Raw genomic sequence first — 24,753 nt, 5'->3', positions numbered from 1 at the left:
ATTGTCTAAGTCCTTTTTAAACCAATTGATTGTTCCAGGTTTGTTCTGCTTTTCTTCATTTTGCATAATGATGAACTGAATATTTTCTGAGTTTGACCTGTCCAGTATCAGTAAAATGTTCACTGACTACGGATTTTATTTCTTTTCTGTATTTAATTTAATTTGTGTTATTTTTACTGCCTGCTCTAAGATCCTCTAAGATCCTCTAAGATGCTCTAAGATGCTCTAAGATGCTCTAAGATGCACAAAAAGGATGCATAGCAGAATATTAACAATGGAATAAAACAGTACAGAGCAAACAGGTAACCAGAGCCTCCATCTTCTTCTCTGCATCCTCCACTAATAAAATAAATCTACCACCCTGAAGTTATTGTGCTCACTCACTGTTTTAAGTGTCAGTTCCTCAGCGGCCTTCATGTCTAAACTGTTCTAATGTTTTATAGGCCAAACAATGTGCACGTTCATTGGGATCAAAACTAATCCTCAGATGCACACACACATGAAAACTTCCTCTTTTTGGTGTTTACAGTCAAATGTTTTCATGAAGCCATGCAGGTGTTTTCACTTAATCCCCACATGAATCCGCTCTGCAGGACTGTGAGGGAGAACAGAGCACAGCTGAGAGAGCTCGTCATCTTCGCTCTTCGCTCTCCTCTTAGTTCTGTTGCACCTGTTTCATGAGCTCATGTCGTTCGCAGCATAGCTCGGCCTCACGTCACAGACTAAGTGAAAGCACCTGGCAGGGTGAGCAGGGCCCTCAGAGCACTGCTCCTCCTCCAGGCCGGCATCACAACATGGACGAGACGAGGCTGGAGTCAGCACTCCTCATTTAGCTCTGAGAACTATTGTGTGATTGGTCAGAAGTTTGAAGTGGCCGTGGTGAATGTGGAAAAGTGGAAATGTTGTCATTCCCACGTGTGCTGCAGTGGGGGGGCCCTGTGAGGACGTCTTGTGAAGTATGAAACGTCCTGGCCAGAACGAACTCTGTTCTTGTTCTTCCCACCTCGAGAAGATAAATTCCTCTGAGTATGTGTGGACCTTTACTCAGATCATTCAGAGGCTGCTGCTGGAGGAGAAAGCTGCTCTCAGCTCTGTGGTCCAGGTGTGATTTTACAGAGGAGCAAGTCAATTCAAATAACAGTAAAACTGACCATGGTGTCATATTATCCTTCTTCTATGTGCTGTGAATCACAAGCAAGCAGGAAAACCAAAGCTAAACGAGCTGGGAGTGGATTATATTATATATCAGTGTTAACTTGGAGGTAATCGTCAAAGGAAGACCTCCACCAGAGCTAGATATATATGTGTGTATATATATATATATATATATATATATATATATAGTGTGTGTGTGTGTGTGCAGTGAGTCAAACACAGCCGAGGGTTTTTCCAACTCCAGGTTTTTCATTTCAACATTCATTAATGATCCATCAGTGTTTGTAAAATCTAAGATGGCCGCCATGCCGACTGACATCATTCTGGATGCTGCTGCTCCTGTTGTGTATGTTACAGTCACCAAACCTGCCACTCTGAGAGATAAAATCACTGTTTTTGTCGATGCAGTCTGGTGGCCTTGAAGTGAGCGCCGTTAAACCAAAAGGATCTTCCAGATCCACGTCTGTAGGGATCCTTTCCATGATGCTGTCACACACTCTCAGTGGACGTACTTTGGTTTCCTCGCTCAGAAATAAACCATGTGAGTTATATATGAGTGTATTCTCCAAACTATTCAAAGTAAGAGTTGGATGGCAGAATAATCCTGAACCTGTCACTTCTAACATGTCGACATAAGCAGGCTGAGGAGATGAAGCTGAATTCATGGATTCTGTTTTCTTTTTCAGTTTCTTGTACTGAAACCAAATCAGTCAAAAAAGAATTCAAAGCAGATGAAATAGTTTTTAACAACCACGTTGCTCAGACCACTGAGATAAAGAATCTGTTAGCGTCACTGATGTCCATTAAACAGCCAGTTGTTCTGTCCAAGGAGACTGAAGAAGAAATCCTGCAGCGTTTATATTCACATGTTGGAATATTTCCTAATATCTTTATATTTGATCTCTTTTGTCCTCAATGGCAAATGAAATAAAAGCGTCTGAACAGTAGGAGGAACACACAGCCGACCTTTGGGCCAAACGGGTGTAACGACTAATGATACATCGTCTATTAGAAGCTTTGTACAAGTAGTCAGAAAGAGGAATAACACAGTAAAGTACAGGTACAGTGTCCTGCTTCTCTTTGGATCTCTCCTTGGCAGCCACCTTGTGGCCCCAGCAGACTCTGAGGGGGGAGGTGGATGCACTGCGGTGATGATTCAGTCCCCCCCCTCCCTCTACTTCAGAGGAACTCTAATTGGCTAGTTATTATCGAAATGTGCCTGTAGCCTGAACATTTTATCTGTAACGACGTCCCTGAGGCACATTTAGTCCTGCTGTTCTTCCTTTTGCCTCGTTAGGCTGAAATAAGATGAGATTTGCACAAACAAGGAGACTTTTAGAGTCTCTCACTCCCACCTCGCCCCCAGCCACCACCCAGCCTCACCCTGGAAACATGCTGCTGCCCCCTCGGGGAGACTCAAAGTGACGTTTCCACCGTATTATTTTCACCATTATTGGCTTCATCTTGCAAAATAATGATGTAAGATCAAACTTCCTCTGGCTCTGTGTCAAACTGAATCTAGGATAGCTAATAATAGGATTATATGTGCATATTGAGTCTCTTTCTGCCCCCCCCCCCCCCATCCCTCTGTGCTCTTTTCCTGCCGTCAACAATGAGAATATTACCCTGAATTTCATGGCTTGATTCTTCACTACTAGTGATGTCAGTGAGCCTCAGGCTGATCACAGTTATTTCCTCTGTGGCTGAGGATTAAAATGTGACTGTGTGTCTTTAGCTCATCCAGTCTGACGCTCTGATGGAAGACAGACCAGCTCAAGCTGCTCTTTTTAGTTGACTGAGGGGTTTGAGGTAAATCAGGGATTTTGTAAACTATCAAGTAACTCGGTTCAGTCTCAAAGCTTCCACATGTGCACCAGCTGTGTCTTCCTGGGTCTGGGCTCTGTGCTGCACAGACCTCTGTGGGGCTGAAACTCACTTCTTCACCTTCTCCTCTGCCAGAGAGCGGCTGTGGCTCAGCGGTAGAGTGGGTCGTCCCTCAGTCAGAAGGTCGGGGGTTCGACATGTTGAAGTGTCCTTGGGCAAGACACTGAACCTCAACCTGCTTCTTCAGAATAGTCTCCTCCAGATTACATCCCTGATGTATGAATGAGGATGTGATATGTTGAAATCACTAGAAAGGATCTATACAAATACAGACCATTGTAGTTTCCTGTCTGTTACATCCAGAAAACATAGAATCAAGCGATTAGAAAGAGAAGTGAAGACATTAAATGGGCAGCGCTGCTATTTGAACTAAATAACTCATCATTAATTATGAACTCTGCAGTCAGAGTGAAAGTTCGAGGGGATTTCTACCTGCTGTGCCGTTAATGCATATGAACACTCAGGAGCTTCTACCTGTGAGCCAGGTGAAATAAAAGATCAGTTTGCTCTCAGCTGAACTCACTCCTGATCAGACTGTCCTCAGATCAGTCCTGTCGGGGCTCAACCTGCCTGGATGCAGAACATCCTGATGGTCCGTTAACGTTGTGATAGAAAGTGTCTGTCATCATTCTGTATCCTGTCATGGTCTGTATCTCCGTCAGCTAGACTCTGATGCTGAACACAATCTGGACTATAAGTGTCAAACTGTTTCTGACTATCAGAACTAGAACTAGAGGTTTTTACTCTACTGATCACGCTCACAGCGGTAAATCGTTTAAAGTGCATGTGATCCTTAAAGCAGTGAAGGTCCCTGCTGAGGGACCACGTGGGTCAGGTCACAGTCTGACAGGAGTCTCTTCCTCTCCCAACAATAACGTCTTTGAGAGGAAGAGATGTGGAGAGACGGACGTGTCACAGCACCTCGGAGCTGCAGCCGAGCTTTCACTTTTTATTGTGATTTCACATGAAGGATCCCTCAGCGGTCGTTTTTGGCTGCACCACCAATGAGCCTGCAACTTGTAAAGAGCATATTGTGACTGCCCCCCCACCCCGGCAGCCTGCTCATTACACAGAATTACAGCGACGCCTGTCCAGTCTGACTGAGCCAGCAACAGCTAGAAACAGTCCGTCCCATCAGATGCTCTCAGAAGTGATCGACACGACGTCAGGACGGCTGCTGGACCTTCACCTGGGATGAACCTCAGTGAGTCCTGGACCGGCTGCTGAGCCGTCGATCGGGGGGGAGGAACTATTCTGACCCTGTACTGAAGTAAAAGCACCAGTAACACAGAGTAAAGTAAAAGTCCTGCACTGAAAAGTGAAAGTACGAACGTATAAACAGAAAAATGTTCTTATAATAAAAGAGCTCATTGTGAACGGTTTAGTTTCAGACTGCAGCTGATTATTATTTTCATCCTGGATTCATCTGAAATCAACCTGAACTTTTTTAAATAAAGGAAATCTGAATTATTGAGTCTATCAGGTGGAAAAAACAACAAATCCTCATATTTGTGATGTCGGCACCATGAAAGTGTCTCTGCATGAAAATGACTGAAATAGTTTCCAGTTACTTTTCTCTGAATAAACCAACTAATGGTTTCAGCTGTGCTTCTAGTAACTAATCCTGTCAGCAGAGTATAAAGAAGTAAAAAGCAGCGGATGGAATATTTCCCTCTGAAATGTAGGAGAGTAGAAGTATGAAGTGACATGAGCAGAGCATGCAGTGAGGTAAAGTAGGTCAGACCTGTATATAAACACACAGCTGAGTTCATCTGAGCTTATTCAGACCGCCATGGATCAGAGTCCTCCTGGACTCCCATCCTCTGCTGGGATAATGAGCTCGGAGCATCAGTGATCACACAGACTCCTCAGCGTTCATGTGGTAACGATTTATTGATGTTAAAATGCTTCACATAGCACCTTTACATGTCAGGGGTCCACAGTAAGGAGACACCGACAGAAAGTTTGGAAACCCTGCTGTTGTACTGTCAGAGTGAATACAAAACTGGGGGGGGCTCCGACGGGGACACGGGCCGGACGAGTGGTCGGAGATACATGTTCGCAAGATGTCTGTGTTTCTCACTGTGATGGAAGAAATCCTCTATTTCAAAGGAAGAAAAGAAAAAAGAGCCTACACTGGAAACAAGCAGTCCTGTTAGCATGTTAAAGCTACTGTGGCTAAACAAAAGACTACATTAAACTGTCCACATTAAAGCCTATTAACAAGTCTCAGTAGTATGGCACCGTTTTCAGGCTGTCAGAGTCCAGTGTTTGTGACCGGGGGACTATTTACAGGTAGAAAAACAAAGACAGGAAGGATGAACAAAGGAGTCTGATAAGCATGTGTGTTAAAAAGAGTGCTGGAGACGAGTGACTCGATGTAAAACTATGTACATACCTGTATTTGTCAAAGCTGGTTTGCTTTTTATATACACATCTTTTTTTTTCACATTTGTTAATAAGTCACATCAATCATATTAAATATAGCAAACATTTCTGTTGTAGTAAAAAGAAAAGGGAAAGAAACGAGTCAACTGGAATGACATGTAACCACGTGTGTATCACAGTTCAACATAAAACATAGAACAATAATATTAATACCAATAGTAATGACATTATTCCAACAATTCAAACGGAAATCTCTTTTCAGCATCTCTTCTTGATGAAATAGTTCTACTCTGCATCATTTTCCAGTCGTTTTACTATGTACAAGAAACATTCAGATCTTTATCCTTCCACTAGAGATCTCTGTTTAATACTCACATTTGGTTTTTCAGTGTTTGCCGTTCTGGACCTGCTCCTGTGTAGACCTGATAAAAGCACCAGGCCACCGGCACGTTTTCTACCATGTCAGGGGGGAAAGGCTCACATTTTGGGGAAACGTTTGTCTGTCTTCTAATCGGGCGACAGGATTGATATCATTTCATGTCTGAGCATCCGGCATGCGTCTTTAATTCTTCCAGCCCTGAGCAAACAGGAGGATTCCCCCCACGCGTTACGCTCGACTGTACCGTCATGGAGTTTTGTCTGCTTAGCTACAGGACGACAAAGCAGTCCGTTTTCTTTTTCTTTCTTTTTTTTGTACAGGAGAATGTCTTACACGTTAACTTAAAAACAATCAGGAATGCCGACTTGCTGCAGGACATAATAAATACAAAAGACTTCTTCTAATCAAGTCAGTTCAACTTTTAACAAAAGACCAGAGAAAAGAAAGAGAACTCCTCCAGAGGTTCAAGATTATCAACATCATCAACAACAACAAAATAAGAATTCAAGTGGGAAAAGATGACACTAAGAATAGTTCAGAAGTGTTTGTGCTTGTGAGGACATTAACCCTTCACCTGAAATGTTCCTCAAAAGAAGACGAGCAGACAGAAACACAGGGTCAGCTGTCCCCGACTATGATGTTGGATTAAGTGGGTGCTTGAAATAAAGTGCGAGATATTTCTAGCCATCACTTCCATATTCTAGACTCCTTTCAAACATATATGGATTCATCTCATTGACAAGTAAAACTGCTGAACGAAGAAATGACTGAACACTGAGAGATTACATTCTTGTAGCGTGACGTAACACTGGGAGCACTGTGTGTGTGTGTGTGTGTGTGTGTGTGTGTGTGTGTGTGTGTGTGTGTGTGTGTACGCTGCGCTCAGGTACTAACCCAACCACATGACCCTGAAACCAAACTAGGATTCAAATGAGGAAAAATATCAGGTGAAAAAAAGAGAAACTGCATTTGATGCTCAGTCAGATGTTCAGGTTCCAGTCCCCCCCACGTGTGTCTGTACATTCAGGAAGCGGAGACGGACGACAACCGCTCGTCTCCGTTCATCTGCATGTCTGCCTGTTTTCACAGTTTAACAATAATTCTCAGGATCGATTAGTCTGCTGCTTATTTACTTGAATCATCACGTTGTCAGTCAAACCCTGAACGCTGCTCACAGAGTCTCGTTTTGTCCGACCGGCAATCCGAGGAAATATATAAGACAAAGGAAAGCAGCAAATCCTGACATTTGAGGAGCTGGAACCAGCAAATGTTTGGTATTTAAAGGTGAAAAATGACTACGATGGTTCATCAGTGGACACACTAATCCCTTCATCTACTACCAGTGACATTTCATGGCTTATATTCTCTTCCACTGGCGCCCTGCGATCCATCATTCAGCCTCTAATAAGAGCCGGTATTACCCCAGTACATCCTTCCTCTTTACTGCACACAAAGTAGAACTAAATCCTACATGGAAGGACAGATTTAGAATCTCTCTCTAGATCTATATATTGAATAACTAAAAGAAAAACTATCCACCATCATGTTGTTGCCTCTAAATCTAACTTGTGCTTTGTGTTGTATCTGAAACTATTCAGCTCTGTAACACTTCAAATGAACACAACTGAGCGCTCTTCACTGCATTATTGTAAACAAAGGACTCGTATGATAATATGACTTGAAATACAACACAATGAATCCAACCCCAACCCCCCACCCCCCCACACACACAAAAAAAAAATCGTACAAATAGGAAAGGAAAGAAAAACACGGAGGCCTACGTTTGTTCAGCTTTGTCTGTTGTGTCGTCTGGACGAATAAGGCTGGTCCAGTCATTGTGTTTCTGCCCATGAACAGTGTCCTGCTGCACGCCTGCTCCTGGTCAGCTGGTCAGAGGTAGAAGCTGCTGGCTGGGGGGTCGGGGAGGCCGGACAGAGTCTCGGGGCCGGGCATCTGGACAGTAGGGGGCGCTGCTCCATTCCTATTGGGCAGGACGCAGCCTCCTGGGAAAGTACTGTTCAGGATGCAGCCGTTCTCCATCTGCACGAGGGAGGAGGACACAGGGATAAGATACAGTAGCACAGTAATACGGGGGGGGGGGGGGGGGATCCTCTGGTGTCTGTGTGTGTTAAAAAGAGTTCTGTGGATTTGAACAATGTCGCCCACTTGGCTCTGGGAGCCTGTCTGTTCTTCTAACCCTGCTCCAACATGGGGGCTGTGGGGACAGAGCCTTCAGCTGCAGAGCCCCCCCCCCCCCTTATGGAGAGTCTTTTCAAAAACACCTGCCAAACATCTTGTCATCTGCTGCTGTCTGTTTTTAACTGTCTTTATTTCTGCTCTGAACTGCCAGTGGGGGGGGGTTTGGGTCTAGAAACACACTTTACAAATACAGTTTCTGTCCGTCTGTGTCTGCCAGCATTGATCTACAGCAAAGAAAGAAGAAGTTAGATCTTTAAACAGTTCAGTGACACCTTAATGATCATTTAAGGCGTCTTCAGTGTTTAGGAGCAGGTGACTAAATGATGAGGTGATGTTAATACAGATGAATCCTGTATTCTCTAGAACAGGAACACATAGAAATACAGCTACATGTCATAGTTTCTGTTCAACAACAACACTTGTTGGATAAAAACCCTTGGATGAGAAACTTTGCACCACATTAACCAAACCTCACACATCTCTTCTAACTTCTAAACACTCTCTGTTTTACAGCAAATAAAAACAACAGCTCAGCTCTTCTTTTTTTCCAGGTCACAGCACATTATGTCTTTTCATTCTTTGACCTAAAACAAACCAAACACAGATGTAAAGAACACAGCAATGTGCCTCATCTTTCCTATTCTAGCATGTGGACACGTTAGGCCTTCAGAGCCAAAGCAAACACACTGTTTTTCATGCACGGCTCAGTTTTTCTGTCAGACAGAGGAAAGAACATTGTTCTACCCTTTGTATATTATTCTCTCACTCTGAGCCACAAATCTGCACTTCAGCATCTTTTACAGACTCCAAACTGTCCAGTTTGATTCCTCTCTGCATCCTGGAGGTTTCCACAGAGGGGGTCGTGTCATCAGAGCCTGATTTAGAGGACATTTTCTTCCTCAACACACGGAGTGATGACTAAACACCTTTGGCTCTGATCAGTCAGCAAAACGAACAGAAGAGTTTTGTCTTTATTCAGTGTTCATGTTTCTATTCTGGAAATGTCTGAATAACGTTCATTAGATAATGTCTGATTTGTATATTCAAACATGACATTTCAGGAAACTTATACAAAAGATAATTGTCTAAATATAAGTTATTAACAGGGGAAATCTATTAGTTAGTTATTATTAGTTATTAGACCAACTATTTCCCTGGAGTGTTTCGCCTGGATGGACACTGAGTGGTGCACTATGGAAAGCAGACATCACACAATACACAGAAAATACTGTACATATTCCTTTATATCTCATAATTTATGAAATTAAATCTATTAAGTCTCACAGGCATCAGTCATATTCAAAGGGTTCATCAGTGAGAAGCTTGAACGGCTCTCTGCCCGTTAGGATTGGAGAGGTCATGTAGAAAATGTTACCACATGACCCTGCAGGTGGCGCCGTTGGGGATGTTATTGTAAAAGATTGAAATGGAAGGTCCTCAGTCATTATGACTCATCGCCTGCATGTCAAAACCATCCACAGCTAACTGTTGATGTAAAAATCCCCAAAGTAAGTGAGATTCATCCTCTGGGAAGCATGAATACCTGAACCAAACTGCACAACATCCCATTCAACAGTCTAGATGGTTCAGTGAGGACTGCATCCAACAATTATGTTCATTCACCAATTAATTATTTCCTTCATCAATAAGTGTTTATGTTTTAGCAGTGGAGGATTTCAACACCTTCCCATCATGTCAGTGTTTCTGGAGCCTCACCTTACTGGAGCTGGGGTCATGAGGGATCTCAGAGGTCACCATGCCGTAGTGGTCCAACTGCCTGCAGGACTTGCCCACTCCCAGGATCTGCTCCAGGGAGGCGTTGGGGGGAGGGCACTGCGACAGGCTGGAGATGACCTGGGCCATAGGAACTGGGATCTGCTCCTGCTGCCGTTTATGGTTCATCTCCTGGAAGGATGAAACTGTGGACTCGACCCCGAGCTGCTGTCCACTCCTCCCAAACAAACCGTTTCCACCAATGCTGTAATCCATATTGTCCATGTCAGGCATGCTATAATCCATACAAGAGTCTAGTGAGGTGTTGGTCAGAGGTTTTTGGCTGTTATCGAGGCAGGGGTTGCTGCCCACACTCTTGCTGAATCCGTAGTCCTGCCACTGGGATTTTTCCGCTGAATGTTCTGTGCTGGAGACGCCACACAGTCCGTTGAGGTTGGCTGCCTTGTGTTTGGCATGGCACTGCTGTGAGAGATGGTTCTGCATCCGGGGCTGCTGCTGCTGAAGGTAGTGTTGGTGTGTTTGCTGCTGATGAAGCTCAGCATCCAGCTCTGAGGCCTTGCCATTAAAAATAGTCTGTTGAGTGTTATAGTGCTCCACTTGTACCCCTGCGCTCACTAGGATGTCTTGGGCTGTCCACTGTCCATTGGCAACAGATTCAGTTTGCCCCAGAAGGTCTCCATTAACTATGGTGTTGGCCAAATGGTCACTCTGCTGGCTCCAGTCATGTCCAGCCACTTTACTTGGTCTCATGTGGAGGTGCTGCTGCATCTGCTGGGACAGCTGGAGGATGGGAGCCTGCCCCACCATCGGAGGCTTATGGTGAGGAAACTGCATTTGCACATTAGTGTCAGAGGTGGGATTACTTTCAGGTACCGACACGGTTGTGGCTGTTAATGAGGCAGTACTGGGAGGCACCTGTTCTCCATGCTCTGCGGAAGTCTTTCCCTCTATGGAGTCGTAGATGTATGAAAGGATCTCGTCGTTTGTCAGCAGGTCGTCTAATGTGGGCACACGCTCAGGGTCCATCTCCACCCTGATCATACGCTCATCCAGCAGCAGCAGCTCCAGGTCCTCGGCGCTCAGCCCCAGCCCTTCCAGTGCTCCAAACAGATCGCCATTTGAGCACCCCCCCTCTTCTGAATCCACAACCCCTTGGCTTTCCAGGGAGAGGGAGTCCAGAGTCGCCAGCAGGGGATCGAAGCTGGTGCCCGGCTCTGTGATGCCTGGACACAGCACACCATTGCTCGGCTCGTCCCAGCTCCTGTGCAACCGGGACGGTCCGGAGTCCGAGAAGCCCATTTGGTCTCCAAAGACGCTATGGAAGGACAGCTTAGGCTCCAGGGCCGGCTGGCAGACGTACACCGACTCATCCTGACTCATGAGCGCCCCTAGAAGAGAGCCGGGGTCCAGACCATCCTTCACCAGCCTGTCAGTCCGGCTCTTCTTGGACTTACTGCCATTTTTCTCATGGCTGCCATCTCTAAAGCCTGCTATGGGATGGTTGGACTGGTAGAGCAGGGCCTCACCTGTCGCATAGGTAAAGGGTAGATGCATGGAGCGCTTATGCAAGTGTTCTCCTCCCTCTTCATCCCTGTAAAGACAGAAAACATGATTACTGCCTGGAGACCTCACCGTGGTCAGAAGGTCCAGAGATGCTGGTTTAGTTCTCATCCACTTATGATTGAAGGTGTTTAATAAGTGTCACACAACATGGGTCACTTCACAACTAAAAACTATACAGGCTTGCATAAATCTCCCCTTCTTGGTTTAAACACAGCACTGAGGGGTGTGAACATACAAAAGAGGCCTCTGAGTGGCGATGATGTAGTCTGGTTTTCCGTTCTTGTACACCAGTCTGGCGTTGGCCTGGACCCATTTCCAGCGATTCTCCTTGGTGAGGAGCCTGAACACAGTCAGCCCGCTCTCGCCAGTCTTCATCACTACAAAAACAGAACACCAGCACCGTTAAGATGTTGACAAAGTGATCAAAACCTAATGGAAGCACTTCATTTCAGCAATGAATCCAAAGCTGTGCTGTGCTTTTTTGTATATTTTTGGCAGCAAATAACATAAAGAATGCAAGAATAGACATTCAACAGAAATCCTGTGGCCTGAATTCTCATCAACACGTGAAAATTGGTGTCTGATTAAAGGTTTAAAGATTAAAGATTAAAAATCTACATATGATTTTTAACAGAAACCTTCACTGAAATCTGGTGAGTATTCCTTCAGAATCAGATGGGTCGGACTGAAAACCCAAGTGTCTGTCATTATTCTTACTATACTTATATAAGATCATGGTGATGTGAAAAATGTCATAAATCTAAAGTTTCTTTACAATTTTGAGAAGCAAGGGAAGTAATTCAAACAGGGCCACAGAATCCTGCTTCACCATAATATAATCTTAGTCTGAATGGAAGAGATCAGTCGACTCTTCTGTGCAGAAGTTCTGTTTGACTTGTCATCTTGATTAAAGGGCACTACAGCGAGGGGAGGGCGGTCAGTAAACACATCTGACCCCTAAAGTGTTTGTTGGTGCTGCTGTATGGATCATCTCTGGTGCTTTGCTCATGCAGAGCATTTGCCTCTCCACCGGCAGCTCTACAGCTTTGCTCAATCTGCTCCGTAATCCAGCAGGATTACTTGCAAAAGCTGTCTGAACTCTCTGACCAGGTTGGACCAGACCTCCTCAACTTTTTTTGACAGGTCTAAATCTAAAATAACAGCATCAGATAAAGATTGAAGATGGAACCAGCCACCTTTAAAACATGACAACTGCTGAACAAACAGAAGATATTATGAGGCTTCAGAACAGAAGAACATGCTGCGGCCCATCACAGTACGTTGGAGTTGACTCTCTGTCACATTATTTAGCATGTCTTTTTTTATCTGCTACCCAATACTGTGACCTTACATGTGATTAGAGGTTTCTTTGTGGTCTGGGGGTTTAAAGTGCCTTTGTTGCATTTCATCCTGCGTCTCTCACCTTTCCTGTCAGCTCTTCACTGTCTCAATAAAGTCATAAAACACCCCTCAAAACACTTCAAATGGGACAGTGGAATCAAAGGGAGTTTGATCTGAGTGGACAAAGCTGCACTGATTGTCCCCGCTTCAGGTTTTATCCTTAAATGTATCCCTCTTCTGTAGAATACTATTGGAACAGCCTCTTACCTCCTTTTTATTAATTGTTTTGTACATTTTATACCCTTATTAGACGTTACCAGTAGAGAGATGATAGGAAACAAGGGATCAAGTGAAGCAACACAGATCCTGAGCCAGACTCAAAGTGGGGACGTTGCGGTTTGCCAACGTGAACTTACTTCTGACATGGTTCTCTGCGCAGTACAACATGTCTGCTGCATGGATGAACTGATAGCCAGATCCTCGTACCCGCAGCTCAGCCTCCGTGTACCCCAGCACGATCTTCCCCCTGGACAAAAAAGGTCATACTTCATTTTCAAAACATTGCTCACGGCACATTTCACATCCACACCAGCTGGGTGATCTTCAAACATACGGGAGAATGAAATGACACGTTATTTTAATCAGCCTGAGCATGAAGCTTCTCCTACGTGAATGTAACATCAGATCCTCCAACAATCAACCTTGTTAAGAAGCCGAGTGACAAAGCCAGAGGAGATACAGCAAGAACCTTCACATTATGACAGGCGTTCAAGTGTGTGGTGCATGAAAGTGCCATTACTTTGCGTCACAGGCCAAAGGTGTGAAGTCCAGCTTGTGTTTGGTTCTGAAGATCATGTTCTTGGTCCTGATCTCCAGGATGGACGGAGGCTGCAGAGGAGTTGCGATGGCAAACAGGGCGAGCTGGGACGGGGCCTTTCCTCCGTTTTCTTGCCGCTGGTTCTGTCCATGCAGGAACTTAAGTCTGCCCTGGATGTTCAACGCCTGTAGGAAGAAGAACATAAAGGTCCTTCAGGTGTCTTCATACCTGAGGGACTGGAGCCCCATTCAGCCCCACAGAGCCTTCATCTACTTGCACATGATAATCAAATACTGGCATCAACAGCTCCACTACTGGGCTGTGGCCTTCAGCATAGTCCAATAACCTGCTATCCCTTCATGGGCTCCATCCATGTACTGCAAACTATCACAGAAACAAGGAAATAATCCTTAAGCTCAGCCCATCTTAACCTGAAGCTATTTTTTACCTTTAAAGGTATTTAAGAAGACAGTTAAGGGACGGTGGCAGTCACAGCCTTGTTGTGACTGGGAGTTATGGGCCGGAGTGGATCAGCTGGAGTGAACTCATGAGATTTTGACACCCACACAGAGCTCTACCTGAGTTAGACAGACATCCCTTTACCTTTTACCTCCTCCTTTGTTGGAACATTGAACCTACCAGGAAGCCGGAGGAGTTGTCCAGTAGGCAGCGAAAGCGGCACACAAAGCTCCTCTCCAGGAAGGAAGAGTTCTCCGGGGGAAGCTGTTCAGGGTTGTAGGTGACCACGGATGAGCTGCTGTCTGGTTCCATCTCTGTCAGTACAAAACATACCAGATGAGATGAGTGACAATAACTATAAAGTATAATAACATTTGGTGTTAAAAGCCCAGTGAACAAACAATCCTGCACAGCTTCATATCTCCCTGCAGCTCTGCATCGCTCTGTATTTGCATCACGTCCACTTTTGAACGAGGCACTCAGCTCACATGTGTAGCTTCACTCAGAAATATATCAGGTTATGGCAGCTGAAGATGGTTAAAGACTAGTTGAACTGAAGTTTTCTTGATTCCTGCTGTGATTAGATAACTTAATAATAACTTCTGTATTTGTTCTTAAACTGTCATGTCACTCGGCCTGGAGTGAACTCAGCCTCAGCGCTCCAGGTGGCAGCTTGTGTTGCATTTAAAGAGGAGACTTAAAACAGTTTCTCAGTGCAGGAGGCAGTTAGCTGTGTCAGGCGTGTGGGTCTTAGCCTAAACACACTTCTCAGAACCAAAGCACACAGACATAAGCATCTTAAAACCCAAATACAGATCTGGGACCACTTCACCTCGTAAGCCACGGTGAAGATTACTGGGTCATGTGACCTGACCTGAGGATGGTCTTATAGCTTAATGCCTAAACTGTGTGTGTACTTAACCACCTGATATTGATGGCCAAATGTGTGTGTTCACACACACTGTGGGATAAAAACACAGACACTAATAAAATATTCATAGATGCTAATTTACCCAAACTTACAACTTATGTAAAAAGAATAACAAAAGCACATTAGACCTACAAACATTTACAGTTATGTCAAGTTGCCACAAAATGTCTGCAAAATATAAGTTAAATAAAACAAACTTCACAGATTTAACACCACTAGGAGCCCTAATGTGAACAAACCACATCTGTGCACATGTGGTCGGCTGTGTCGTGTATTTCTGGGGTTTATCTTTAGGACACGGGTTTCAGTTTAGAGACCTGTGTTCTGTCCCACCAGGCTTCGCTCACTGCTGTTGTGGTCTTAATTACAGAGTCATGTAGGAGGAGAGAGTGATCACCTTGGGGGGAGTCCTGAGTAATGGCCGACGCAGCGGCAGGAGGATTCAAAGCCCAGTGCAGGTTTCTCCTGAGCTCCTGCTGGTCCTCCGTATGGACCAGTTCATACACACTCTGGTGCATGACATCCGTCTGAGGAGAAGAGGATGAGTCAAAATAAATGCTGGTGGAGGCTTATGAACACTTACACACTTAGAAAATAACTAGCATGGGCATTAGATATAACAGTCAGTCATTTATTATTAACCTAATAGACAGATAGATAGAACTATACTATACTTTATTGATTCTGGTGTTACAATAGTAAAGTAAAAGTGAGCACCACCATGAATACAAACAAAGAAATAAGCAAAAATAAACATAAACATAAAAATGTACAAAATATTGCAGGTAAAAAAATAAAGTGTGATATAAACAGTATGTGCAAACCAGATGTGATGTGCAGAGTAAAACCAAAGTGCAAGTTTAAAGTCCAGTAGTGACACGATCATGTTAAATGGCAGAGGGTGCTGAGAGCTCTCTGCCAGCCAGTTATTGATCAGTGTTATGGCTGTTGGCAGAAAAGATTTTCTGAATGTAACCTAATGTTAATATTCCCACTCAGGAGCACGTGTCAGTCTCGTCCATGCTGCAACAGGTTCATGCTAAACAACTTAACTTTCCCTTTCCTGTCTTTCCAGAATACAGAAGCAGGTGCTGCACCCACTTTACTGTGAACAATGTGAATGTGAGTGTGACTAATGTGAGCGGTTTACTACTGGAGTCACTGGATGTTTGCTGTCTTCACTGGGTCACTGCAGGTATGAGGAGACTCTAGTGTACTTCCTCACAACACGAGGGCGCAGGTGCACTCAGCTGTCCACAGAGTGTCGGTGTGAGCTGTGGGGCAGAGATGTGTTGTTCGCTGCAGCCCACTGCTGTGACTGGTGCTTTACACAAAAGGCCAGGCTAAAAATAGGGCAGATGTTTTTACTGTTGTTTGAGCGTCTGACTCTGCACCATGCAGAGAGTCGAGCAACGGCTCCAACGAGACCCCTGAGCCGCTCCCAGCAGATGCTGCACGCAAGCCACCCGACCGGACCCGTCAATCAAATGTCCGAACAGAGGCTCTACATGTTAGATACGATGACACGCCTCTCCGTGTCCACCTGCGATCCAGGGAATGTAAGCAGCCGCAAATAAGACTTGAATCATGGCAGGATTTAAAACGTTAATAAGTTCAAATCTGGGATATAAAGTGGATCTGTTTTCGATGACATGAGCAGTGGGAGGGGCTACAGCGCCTACAAGCTGTTGTCTTCCATCACTATTGATCCAATAGATGCTGGAACAATCACCCAGAGATCTGATTTTGAGTGACGACCATGTGGGCAGGATGATTCGCCCTCTTCTTACATCTTCTCATCTTCTGTTTGTTTACAGGAGCTTCTGCCCATGGCCTCGATATTTAGGAGGGAGAACCAGCAGGGGAAGGACCCCTCCCTGCAAGTCTCAGGTGAGCAGCACACTAGACTTGTTACAAAGAAGGAAGCTTAGCTCTGCGACACAGAGTGTGTTACTCCCAAGGTGACGTCTGCTTGTGATTCTGCTCAGTCTGATTCACAGAACAGTCTGTGACTAACCACCGTCTGTCACTGGTTTATCTGTTGGTCTCCTGAATTATTACCTGATATTTCAGGTGTCCCAGCTACAGCTACAGTACCTGATGGAAGCCCAGGTAGTCCTGGATGGTGTGAGAAGAGTAGAAGATGGTCCCACCGGCAGTGATAACCAGGACAAAGCCATTAAGAGCCTGTGGGTGAAACACAAGAGGCAGACAGGCAGTTAGCAGAGACGTTCTCTCTGGCTGGTGATCAGTTATCACCAGGACCTTCAGGTCTCCATCCCATACAGGTACGGTGGTGCAAACATCACAACAAGGTCAAAAAGAAACATTACCAAAGCTTCTCAAATGACTTTTTCAAAGCTACAAATGTGGAACTTAGTCACCAAAGATATATGAAGCATATATTGCCTTTATAACCTTTTTATTGATATGAATTATTCAGTGTTTTCTGTTTCTGAAGAACAACTACAGCTACTGATCAGCATGGACATTCAGGTTTGTGGTGTCTGAGTAGATGGCAGCACCACAGTAAAGGAAAGGAAAGGAAAGGAAAGGAAAGGAGAGTAGAAAAGAAAATGGGGAAGCATGCTAAGTGAAATGGAGCACACTCATTGTTTCTCTTCAAAGGGGAACAGCTGGTCCAACATTTCCACCCCACTGAACACACACGTGTCCTCCCTCCGTACAGTAATATTTCACAAACAACCACACAGACGGACATGTACCAACACACACACACAGCCACAAACATCCGTACAAACATCCGTACAAGCACAGTCTCGTTCTACATCAGCCCACAGGGTGCAGGGATGACGAATGCTGGAGATGCCGTGTTATTCTTTTTGATAATACACCAGTGAGTCACCACAATTATCCACCACACTTCCTCCACAGTAAACACAAACACCCAAATGTCAAGGCTCCAAACAGATGCTAAATTCTGCCTAATTTATTTCTATCTGTTGTTTGTTTTATTCTTGCTTCACTAATTTTGACATAATTAAACCTCAGATGTGATTTTCCACTAAATTTGTTCAAATTTAGGAAAATTGCGAAACCCTCTGTAGTTGCGGGAACCCGATGTGATGTTAAAGGCTGTGCAATGATCAGAAATGAGCCTGCCAGAGAGTCTGCTCATGTGCACTCATTAACCCCCCAGCTGCACATGAATCAAGTCAGTCATGAGAACGAGCAAAAGAGGAGCGATGGCTCATGAAATCTGCATTTAAAAAAGAATAAAAAATTCCACTTCAGTCCAAAATTCCCAATTCTGCGTGTGTTTATTTGCAATAATGACTAAAAGTAAAAGCATAATTTATACATTCTGGCATGTTTCCTCCAGTTTCTGATTGTGAATAATTGATGTGCTAACAGCCTCTCCATAATTCACCGCCGTCTTGTTGAGAAATAAACTTCACATTCCTCCGCCTGTGAACTGCTCGCTGTCCATCTCCCCTCTCATCGCTGCGATTAGGAGGAGGAGGAGGAGGAGGAGGAGGAGGAGGAAGAGGCCCCCTGTGGAACACTCACCCTCTTTTTCTCCAAATGAGCTTTCATTTCTCATTACTAACAAGCTGGAGAAATGCAGGCTTATCATAATAATGAAAGCTCGGTGGTGGGGTCGGGGTACGGCAGGCAGGCTGTTTCCTCTCCTGGAATGTCAGTGTGATGCACATTGGGAGGAACTGGACTGGAAAATCAATGACTCCAGCAGATCCCAAAAAGATCTGGCAGCCAGCTCTCTCTCTCTCTCTCTCTCTCTCTCTCTCTCTCTCTCTCTCTCTCTCTCTCTCCACTCGGTCACACATACAGCACAGAGGGAACAAAACGGCCATGAAGCAGGAGAGGTTCTTTTAGAAAACAGACCTTTTCTTAAAAAGCTGCAGCGTGAACTGAAGCTCCAGATAAAAGTGCAGATTTTTAAACAGAAAATTGTTCAGTTTCACAAAGAGGTGATTATCAAGGCTGATTATTTGGATTTTATTCAGTCCAAACGGTCATTTTATGGCTGATGGGGCTCTGATCAGTACAGTGTCTTCCTCCTTTGGTTGTATTACTGTAGAGGTGGCAGAAACCTGATCAGGTAACAGTTTAGTCAGAACTTAACAAGTGAGGTCACCGGTTGGTTACTGACAGTCAGCGCTGACTTACTTTAAAATGTTGACCACGATTGTTCCCTAACCTTAAGCAGGTGTTTATCATTGTTACCATGACGACACATCTCCACTAACCTGAACAACGTAGGCATTTTAACACAACCAAACCAACGTTAAGACAACCTGAACGAATGCTAGCGTCAGATCGGGAAACGCTTCAATGTGTGTTTTGTCATATATTTTGTCATCAAAGGAGCTGGATGAGGATGAGGACTGAGGACTGAGGACTGAGGACTGAGGACTGAGGACTGAGGACTGAGGCTGAGGACTGAGGACTGAGGACTGAGGACTGAGGACTGAGCAGGCCAGTCAAAGTCTTCCTCACCATTTCTTCATGGGCTTGGCTTTGTGCCTGGGGGCATTGTCTAGCTGAATCAGGGAAAGACCCCCCGCCTCGTTGGAGGGACACTATTATTGTAAAATGTCATGGTATGCTGCAGCATTATGATTTCGGTCTCCCCTGAAGCTAGGAGGGCCTAGACCACACCCCAGGAGGATGTAGACAAAGGTGTCATAACTGGATCAAACGAAGATTAATGCACCTCTGACATGTCGACTATCATTTAAACAGGCACTAAACAGCCAGTTGGAGCTAAACCAGCTGTGATTCAGAACAGAGGAGAACGTCTCTTTTCATGAAACAGGTGCAAAATGGACGAATGAGCAAAACCTGCAAATACAAATAATCTTCAAAGCTGAAATAGTTGAATTTCATAACAAAACTGGCTCAGTGAGAAGTTGGTCAGGGGGGTTTGGTTGTGCTGCTGCAGGCCTCTGAATGGAAAATGGAATTTTATCAATGAAATCAGACTAAACTGTGATATCGGCTGGACAAAAAGCTCAACAGAGAAAGTCCACAAACTTTTTTCTCTTATCTTAATTCTTTATCTTCTTTAGGTTTGATGTCTTCGTCGTTCCTCAGTTCATAGAAGGAACTTCTCTCACAATCCTGTGCCACAACTCCATAAAAAGTATTTATGAACACATTGTTCACGTCCAGGCAGAAAACGCTTTGGGCATTAAAAAGGGGAACATAAGTGTCAGTAACAGGACACATGTTTTTGGAGATATCTGACGTAGTTTAATCCGTCTGAAGCACTTAAAAGATCCACTTTTAGGCCAAAAGCATTAAGGCCACTGTTGGGCACAAAGGACAGCCCTTTTGACAAGAGGGAGCTCCGGTTATTGGATAATTCCTTAGAGGAAATGTTAATTACTGTGCCCTGGATTTGCTACGTGTCCACAGCTGGTGACGGGTGCATTTGCCCGGCCTGCATGTCCTCATCCCCTTCGGTCCACTTTCTTCTGGTAGTATGAAAAAGAGGGATTGCTGTCAAATGACTTTCCACAGAGGAATCACTGTGACATCCTCCTCTCCAGTGGTTGGCTGTTTGTCCCAATGGTAAATCTCAAACAAACACATCTACGCGCCGGGCACCAGCCGTGGATGAATAGCAAATCCATCACACGGTAATTAACATTTCCTCTGAGGAATTATCCAATAACCAGAGCTCCCTCTGTTGAAAGGGCTGTCCTTTGAGCCCAACAGTGGCCTTAATGCTTTTGACCTAAAAGTGGATCTTTTAAGTGCTTCAGATTAAAAGACGTCATGTTTTAATAAAAAACATGTGTCCTGTTACTGACACTAAGTTCTGCTTTTTAAAACCAAAAGCATTTTCTGCCCAAATACGAAGAACGTGTCCAAAGTGTGAAAGAGCTGCCTTCTGGGAATTACACTCAGCAGGTGGATGGTGGATGGCGGATGGTGGATGGTGGATGTTGGATGGTGGATGGTGGATGGTGGGTGGTGGATGGTGGATGGTGGATGGTGGATGGTGGATGGTGTATGTTGGATGGCGGATGGCGGATGGTGGATGGTGTATGTTGGATGGCGGATGGTGGATGGTGGATGTTGGATGGTGGATGGTGGATGGTGGGTGGTGGATGGTGGATGTTGGATGGTGGATGGTGGATGGTGGATGTTGGATGGTGGATGGTGGATGGTGGGTGGTGGATGGTGGATGGTGGATGGTGGATGGTGGATGTTGGATGGTGGATGGTGGATGGTGGGTGGTGGATGGTGGATGGTGGATGGTGGATGGTGGATGGTGTATGTTGGATGGCGGATGGTGGATGGTGGATGGTGTATGTTGGATGGCGGATGGTGGATGGTGGATGTTGGATGGTGGATGGTGGATGGTGGGTGGTGGATGGTGGATGGTGGATGGTGGATGGTGTATGTTGGATGGCGGATGGTGGATGGTGGGTGGTGGGTGGCGGATGGTGTATGTTGGATGGCGGATGGTAGATGGTGGTTGGTGTATGTTGGATGGTGGATGGTGGATGGTGTATGTTGGATGGCGAATGGTGGTTGGTGGATGGTGGATGGTGGTTGGTGGATGGTGGATGGTGGATGGTGTATGTTGGATGGCGGATGGTAGATGGTGGTTGGTGTATGTTGGATGGCGGATGGTGGATGGTGTATGTTGGATGGCGAATGGTGGTTGGTGGATGGTGGATGGTGGTTGGTGGATGGCGGATGGTGGATGGTGTATGTTGGATGGCGAATGGTGGATGGTGGATGGTGGTTGGTGGATGGCGGATGGTGGATGGTGGATGGTGGTTGGTGGATGGTGGTTGGTGGATGGTGTATGTTGGATGGCGGATGGTGGATGGTGTATGTTGGATGGCGAATGGTGGTTGGTGGATGGTGGATGGTGGTTGGTGGATGGCGGATGGTGGATGGTGTATGTTGGATGGCGGATGGTGGATGGTGTATGTTGGATGGCGAATGGTGGATGGTGTATGTTGGATGGCGGATGGTGGATGGTGTATGTTGGATGGTGGATGGTGTATGTTGGATGGCGGATGGTGGATGGTGTATGTTGGATGGCGGTTGGTGTATGTTGGATGGTGGATGGTGGATGGTGGATGGTGTATGTTGGATGGCGGATGGTGGATGGTGTATGGTGGATGGTGGATGGTGGATGGTGTATGTTGGATGGCGGATGGTGGATGGTGTATGTTGGATGGTGGATGGTGTATGTTGGATGGCGGATGGTGGATGGTGTATGTTGGATGGTGGATGGTGTATGTTGGATGGTGGTTGGTGGATGTTGGATGGTGGATGGTGTATGTTGGATGGTGGATGGTGTATGTTGGATGGCGGTTGGCGGATGGTGTATGTTGGATGGCGGATGGTGGATGGTGTATGTTGGATGGCGAATGGTGGATGGTGTATGTTGGATGGCGGATGGTGGATGGTGTATGTTGGATGGTGGATGGTGTATGTTGGATGGCGGATGGTGGATGGTGTATGTTGGATGGCGGTTGGTGTATGTTGGATGGTGGATGGTGGATGGTGTATGTTGGATGGCGGATGGTGGATGGTGTATGGTGGATGGTGGATGGTGGATGGTGTATGTTGGATGGCGGATGGTGGATGGTGTATGTTGGATGGTGGATGGTGTATGTTGGATGGCGGATGGTGGATGGTGTATGTTGGATGGTGGATGGTGTATGTTGGATGGTGGTTGGTGGATGTTGGATGGTGGATGGTGTATGTTGGATGGTGGATGGTGTATGTTGGATGGTGGATGGTGTATGTTGGATGGCGGATGGTGGATGGTGTATGTTGGATGGTGGATGGTGTATGTTGGATGGTGGTTGGTGGATGTTGGATGGCGGTTGGTGTATGTTGGATGGCGGTTGGCGGATGGTGTATGTTGGATGGTGGATGGTGTATGTTGGATGGTGGATGGTGTATGTTGGATGGTGGATGGTGTATGTTGGATGGTGGTTGGTGGATGTTGGATGGCGGTTGGTGTATGTTGGATGGCGGTTGGCGGATGGTGTATGTTGGATGGTGGTTGGCGGTTGGTGTATGTTGGATGGTGGTTGGTGTATGTTGGATGGTGGTTGGCGGTTGGTGTATGTTGGATGGTGGTTGGTGTATGTTGGATGGTGGATGGTGTATGTTGGATGGTGGTTGGTGGATGGTGTATGTTGGATGGTGGTTGGCGGTTGGTGTATGTTGGATGGTGGTTGGTGTATGTTGGATGGTGGCCAGCTAACAGGCAGTGTCGCCTGCTGAATCATTGATTTTATTGAATCTGCCTGTAAAGTTAGTGAAACATACGAGCTCACAGACAGACTGGGAGCTTTGATCAGTCAATGCAGAGAAGGTTAATGAGTTCGGTGTGATATTGGAGTGACCTGTCTGGGCACTAAACATGGCAAGAATAGATTTGGAGAGAACAAAACAGAGACCGACAATGGAGGAGCATCTGTTGGTCAGCGGCATCAAAACGCCTCTGAACACAACTTCTATGTGGATAGTTTGTAACCTCACATGTTCATCTATATCTTTCTGAGAATGCAGTTTAGCCTTTTGGCCTTTAAGCATTAATTTTAATTCATTCTTTCAATCCATCTCTCTAATTAATGTCAGGATATTGGTGATTGGTCACAGACTTACAGCCGCTCCATCTTTACAATGGCTGCTCATTCTAATAAACCATTTGCCTAAAAAAAGTCGTACATTAATTATTAGTTGGTTGTGTGTGAGTTTGATGACAACCAGGAAACATGAACCTTCTTTTTTACTGCCAGCACCCACCTGTAGCACCTGTGTGAACTGCAGCCTGCAGCCAGTTAGCTTAGTTTGGCATAACTCATCATCACCTTTGCCAGAGCCAAAGGTAACAAGTAAGTCAGGTTTTATGCTAAGCTAAGCTAAGCTAACAAACTGCTGGCTGTTTTTTTTTTTTTCTTTGGACGTGAGTGATATTGATCTTCTCAGTGAACTCTCTGTTCAAAAGAATCCATATTTCGGCAGGAATAGTTAAAGTTAAACGTGGGTCACACACCAGTGCAGCAGCAGACTTGCTTGACTAAACAGTAGACTAATGTTCCCTGAGGGCACAGCATGTGCCAGACGTATTGAGTGCTAAGCTGCCCTGAGTCTCTGAGCCTCTGTCATAGGCCTAAATAGATTTTGGACACTTGTCAGGAGGAAAAAGCTGGAAGCAAACAGAAAACATGACAGCGTTCCAGACACACAAATTAAAGCGGTACAGTTTCCCAACGGCAGCCGCTTTCCTTTTAAAATGTATTGAGTGTGATAAATGACATTTATTCCTGTTAGTTTAACAAAGTGCTTTGGTTACTTGTACTTACTAAAGTGTGAGAACAACAAATAAAGACCAGCAGAGAGGAGCTGCTGTGTGTCTGCAGGACTGTCCAGGTGCTAACACACATGTGGACAGAGCAACGATACACAAGGGTGATGTCATTATGGTCAGCATCTACCTTTACCTTAATCAATAATACATTCAATGCACCACGCTAGGTGACCTAAATCAAACACACCAAGATGTTGCATGACCAACAGATGCATGCTGGGTATTGCTAACATGCTAACTGCAGAGTGGAACCTCCATTTGATTTCCTGTTTTATGAAAGACTGAGGTTTGAAAAGTTTGAGTCGGACAGAGGGACTGGTTACTGGTTATAGTGGGACAGAGGGACTGGTTACTGGTTATAGTGGGACAGAGGGACAGAGTGGACTGGTTACTGGTTATAGTAGGACAGAGTGGACTGGTTACTGGTTACTGGTTAATGTGGGACAGAGGGACTGGTTACTGGTTATAGTGGGACAGAGGGACTGGTTACTGGTTAATGTGGGACAGAGGGACTGGTTACTGGTTACTGGTTAATGTGGGACAGAGGGACTGGTTACTGGTTA

The 24,753-nt window shown here is 45.3% G+C and overlaps 1 protein-coding gene across 1 annotated transcript in view; it reads right to left on the bottom strand.

The window, feature by feature from the left end:
* Positions 1-7,696: 7,696 nt before the first annotated feature.
* Positions 7,697-24,753, bottom strand: part of LOC139208819 (aryl hydrocarbon receptor-like) — a 36,167-nt gene continuing 19,110 nt past the window's right edge. The window contains exons 4-11 of the mRNA XM_070838567.1: positions 16,948-17,037; positions 15,248-15,377; positions 14,100-14,233; positions 13,443-13,645; positions 13,060-13,169; positions 11,538-11,679; positions 9,722-11,330; positions 7,697-7,846 (exon numbers count right to left, since the gene is read on the bottom strand). Coding sequence (XP_070694668.1) covers positions 7,697-7,846; positions 9,722-11,330; positions 11,538-11,679; positions 13,060-13,169; positions 13,443-13,645; positions 14,100-14,233; positions 15,248-15,377; positions 16,948-17,037 — 2,568 coding nt within the window. The remainder of the gene's footprint in view (positions 7,847-9,721; positions 11,331-11,537; positions 11,680-13,059; positions 13,170-13,442; positions 13,646-14,099; positions 14,234-15,247; positions 15,378-16,947; positions 17,038-24,753) is intronic.

Source organism: Pempheris klunzingeri, chromosome 10 (assembly GCF_042242105.1).
Source record: "Pempheris klunzingeri isolate RE-2024b chromosome 10, fPemKlu1.hap1, whole genome shotgun sequence".
NCBI lineage: Eukaryota > Metazoa > Chordata > Actinopteri > Acropomatiformes > Pempheridae > Pempheris > Pempheris klunzingeri.
Note: the sequence above shows the minus strand (reverse complement) of the source record. Positions and strands in the feature narration are given on the sequence as shown.